Raw genomic sequence first — 4,923 nt, 5'->3', positions numbered from 1 at the left:
ACATTCTAAAAAAATAAACATAGAAAAAATTAAAAATAAAAGGAAAGTTTTTGAAGTGTAAAGTAGGTGAGAGCTGATGGCCAAATAAAGTTATTATCTGAATCCGTTCTTCTGCCAAAATTAGAAATCTTTCCTTATAGTTGGAATAGAATTCTTTGCTCAAAAATCAAGAAAAGCCTAAAGTTACAAGTGAAAAACATGGAACCAGACAAAAATAAATGGAAGAAAAGTGGGATGGATCTAAATTCTTAGACAACTAAGCTCATTATCATTGATTCTCTCTCCCTCTCTCTCTCCCCACACTTCTTTATCTTTTTCCTTTTATGATTCTTCGGATTGGCATGCATGCAGGAGTACGTATTTCATGTGTTTTTTTGTATACTGGCTAGCTTGAGCTTGAACACGAGGTACGTACTGTTCTTCTCCAAGATCGATACCGCCCATATATCCATTTTTTCTATAAATAAGGGTACCGATTATACCGTGCTCACCAGCTCTCTATCTTTTTATCCATTTTGTCCAAGTTCCTTGCCAAAGCAATGGCAGGAGAAGGGCAGACAATTTCATCCAGTACCACAGAGCTAATGACGAAGGAAAAGGAGGACATGATCAAGAAAAAGTTGTTCACAATGGCCATGAATGGCCAATGGGATCAAATTGTGGAGGCATATATGCATGAAGCACGTGCTCACGAGATGAGGATCACCAAGGCAGGGGACACAGCTTTACACATAGCTATCTCTCAGGGGAATGAAGAGAAAGTCAAAGACCTTGTACAACAAATTACAAATCAAAGAGTACGAAGCAAAGTCAAAGAGGCTCTTGAAATTAAAAACGATAGAGGGAATACCCCACTCCATATTGCTGCTTCAAAGGGGAATGTGAGCATGTGTCAATGCATTGCAAACGTTGATCAACAGTCCGTGGGTGTTCCAAATGGGGACGGGGAGACCCCTTTTTTCTTATCAGTGCTCCATGGTAGAAGAGAAGCCTTCTTCTGTCTACACGATATCTGTGGCGTCGAGAACGGCTATAAATATTCCAGGAGGAAAGACGGTGACACCATTCTTCATTGTGCTATCGCTAGAGACTACTTTGGTGAGAAGTGCTAGTCTTAAACTAAAATAATTTATTTCGTTTTTTTTTTTTTCATTTTTGAGTGCAAATTCTATTTACGAGCTAGCCTGAATGACGCATTCTCCACCGATTTGAAAGCAGCAGCAAAATATACATTTAGTGTAGACAGATGTCTATGTGCATATATGGCTCTGTGAGGTAAATTTTATATGAATTAAAACATGACGTTTGACTTTGCACTCTTCGCAGATTTGGCATTTCAAATAACTCACTCGTATAAGAATCTGGTAAACTATAAGAATAAGCAAGGACTCACTCCTCTCCATGTACTAGCCAGCAAGCCTTCGGCTTTCAGAAGCGGCAGCCTACTTCGAGGATACAACAGAATAATTTATCACTGTAAATATCACTAAATCCTCAGTATTATAAGAACATGCAGTTCTCCACTCTCTCTTTCCATTGCTGTACGCTGTATGCTTTTACGTGTTTCCCAATAGTCATATCTAAAAATATAAGTTTTTCATTGTCTGAGGAAATATATATATATATATATAGACACACTTTGTTGTTTCGAAAATTACTTACCATTTGTTATATTTTTGGTATTTTGGAAGGCATATTTGTGGATAATCTCAAGCTGGAAACTTCATCTCATCACCAAATAAAGGGAACAAAAGGACCCGTTGACATCAAGGATGATCTGGATGTTCCAGAGAACTACAAAACGTGCACAAACTTCTTCAAATTGTTGTGGGATATTATTAAAGCTGGTATGCGAATGAACAGTTCTTATAATTATTAGTAACCTATATATATCGTTGTCACCACATGACTAACAATAACATAATGTCAAGGCAAACAATGTTATTCCATGATCAGGTAATTAATTAGAATGAATATATTCTGTATGGACTAGACAACTTGTCTGCATATCTTTGCTTTTGAAATGCCATTGCGAGACAGTACATCTTCTAGCGACTAAATGGTACTCCAGAAATCAGCAAGCAACTGAATATGATCTTATTTGCATGATATAAGCAAATTAAGTACTCCAATTAGTTTAATTGATAGAAAATGTCTGGGCTACAACATTCAATATTATGTGGACCTACCAATAGACATGACATGATAATATGATAGTACTGTCACGTAAGTTAATTTTTTAAAAAATAAATAAATAAATAAAATAGTTCATCGATTGATGCATACTGACATGATGTGTTATTGTCACCCCAGTTTCATATCTTTTTGTAGTACTAATTAATTTAGTGGGTGTAGAAAATACCTTAATTTTGATACTTACATGTTCAAAAGTAATGCATACTTGATTTTTCAAGCTACATTGGAGATATATTCTAGAGCTAAATGGTCAAAATATTGGCACAAACAACCAGAGTACGTCCAGAGTTTTCTCTTGTCATGATTCATCATTTACCATCATGTACTAATGACCGAACTATTTCTTATTAAATTACCAGTCACTTGCCAATTAAGATGGAATGGGGATCAGCAAACAGATGCAGAGAACCCTGAAGGACATCCAGGTGAGCAATACATCATGCTCTGTTAGTAAGTGTTTGAAAGCAAGGTCGATGAGGGAATTTTAAATTACGACCTGTAAGATTTTAGTAGTCAATTTTTGTTAGGAGTGGCAATATGTAACATGAGACCCGTGAATTCAATACGAACACGACACGAAATTAGAAGGTTTGGGATTGTTGTTAACAGGTTTAGGTCAAAACGGATTGACCCGTTAAAACAAGATTTATAAACAGGTCGACCTACTTAACATGAAATCAACTTGTTTTGCCCTGTTTAGAATTTATTTCAAAATTAAAATTTTATTATTGTTAAATTGTAATATTGGTATTTCTCCGCATACTTATGTTTTTATTGTTTTTATTATTAGGATAGTAATTTTAGACCTATACTCATATTTGTTATTGTATGGTTTGTAATATTAGTTTTACTATATGTTAAAATTTGAAAAGTATTAATATATATTTTTAAGATATTGTGGTTATTAATAAATATAGATTTTAACTTTTATGTGAAATTATGTTAATCAGGTCAAATGAGTAGTTATGTGTTTTAGTACAACTCATTTACATGAAACAAACAGATTTAAACGAGTCATGTCATGTTAGCATATTTATAATTAATTATTAAACGGGTCAAAACTGGTAACACAATACGACCCGTTATCTAAATGGATTGGGTTAGGGTTTTGAAGTTTGACACATTTATAGCTTAATGGGGTGGGTTTGGATTAACCTATATATATATTCGAATGTTCAAGACTTAACACAACTCGAGAACACAACTTGACACTCCTAGTTTTTGTACGGATCACCTTGTTGAACAAATGATGAGGCCGTCCAAGCTGCCTGGTTTAAAATAATAGAATTATTGAAACTTGTTTGTATTTATCCAGTCCAATGAATTATGATTACTTGTATTTCGTGCGCGCAGGGCATCAATTAGTTCCAGCTAATTATAGAACCTGCTTTGAATTTGCCAAGCTTGGATCCATGGCAATGCTGATCGGTCTTGGATTTGGTATGTCGGTATAACCCAACCACTTAATTAACAGAATAAAAAAGAACAAAATTAAGGTCTACTTTCATTCATTGCATGGTCTGATCTTATTTATAATAGTTGTTGTGTATTATGTTAATAAGGATTTACCACAATAAGAAAGATAGAGCAAAAGAAACAAAAGCACAAATGGGCCGTTCAAGTCTTGCATGCTCTTCTAACTCGTACTTCAACATACGAATATCATGCTGGGGCGGAACCCAAGCAAGAAATTATATCCAAACAAGAGGGAGACACATTGCCTTATGCAGTTATGTCGGGCTCCGTCACCCTTCACAACGTCACAGAATTACCAACGACAAGCTGTAACGGTAATTAGAAATTACAAAATTTCACAATTTGATCCGATTATCAGTCAGCACTACGCAGTACGCACTGCACATAACATTGCCATGATCTACTTTAGCAATAATGAATGCCGCAAGCAGTTTTATTTTAAGAAATATATTTTTATTTATAAATATAATTTTTCTTAGGGGTAATTTTGTCTTTTAAGTCTAAAAGGGGACAGATTGCAAATTTTTAGTTCTTTGGAAAGATGATTTTCAAAATTGAAATTTTTGAGGATCATCACCAAAATTGATAGTTCAAGGGGTGATTGTACATAAATATTATTGTCTTGTTGATTTTAATTTGCTTTTACTAGATATTCTGTTCTTCATCAAATGTTTGACCTACATTTTCTTTTTGACCCAAAGGCCATAGGGCCTGAGGGTGGTTTGGAGGGAAATTTGAGTTGAGACACTACGACACAATTGATTTTTAGTGACGGTTGGAAAATTGTGACAGTCCCTAAACTGTCACTAAAAATCATTTTCTGTGACGATCTCTAGAAACCGTTATTAAAGACAGATGATATTTTTTTTACGTTCCAACATATGGAAATTTTACGTTCGAATGTCACATATACGTTCGAACATTGTGGCTACTTATGTGCGAATGTGAAATTTTTTGGCGCCAACACTCGATTGTTGGAGCCAATTTTAATTAAATATTACTCTAATTTAAAAATGATGTGGTTTTTATAGTACATAATTTGTGAACAAGTCTATATAATTGACTTGTATATATTTATATATACACAATTTGTAATATACTTATTTATGTTTATATATATTTGAAGTGCAGTGATTTAGAATTAAAGATGGAAAATATAACATTGTATAAGATTGAGAATTGAATGGTGAAAAACCATAGAAATATTAAATAATATTTTTCTTTACAAATAATAAAAGTAAAATATAAAAT

General features: G+C 33.8%; 1 protein-coding gene across 1 annotated transcript; it reads left to right on the top strand.

The window, feature by feature from the left end:
• The first annotated feature begins 539 nt into the window (after positions 1 to 539).
• LOC121260192 (ankyrin repeat-containing protein At5g02620-like) lies at positions 540 to 1,112 on the top strand. Its single transcript, XM_041162035.1, has one exon. It carries the CDS (start codon positions 540 to 542, stop codon positions 1,110 to 1,112), a length of 573 nt encoding a protein of 190 aa, XP_041017969.1.
• Positions 1,113 to 4,923: the final 3,811 nt, after the last annotated feature.

This window comes from Juglans microcarpa x Juglans regia, chromosome 4D, assembly GCF_004785595.1.
Source record: "Juglans microcarpa x Juglans regia isolate MS1-56 chromosome 4D, Jm3101_v1.0, whole genome shotgun sequence".
Classification (NCBI taxonomy): domain Eukaryota; kingdom Viridiplantae; phylum Streptophyta; class Magnoliopsida; order Fagales; family Juglandaceae; genus Juglans; species Juglans microcarpa x Juglans regia.
This window is presented reverse-complemented; position numbering and strand designations above follow the sequence as displayed.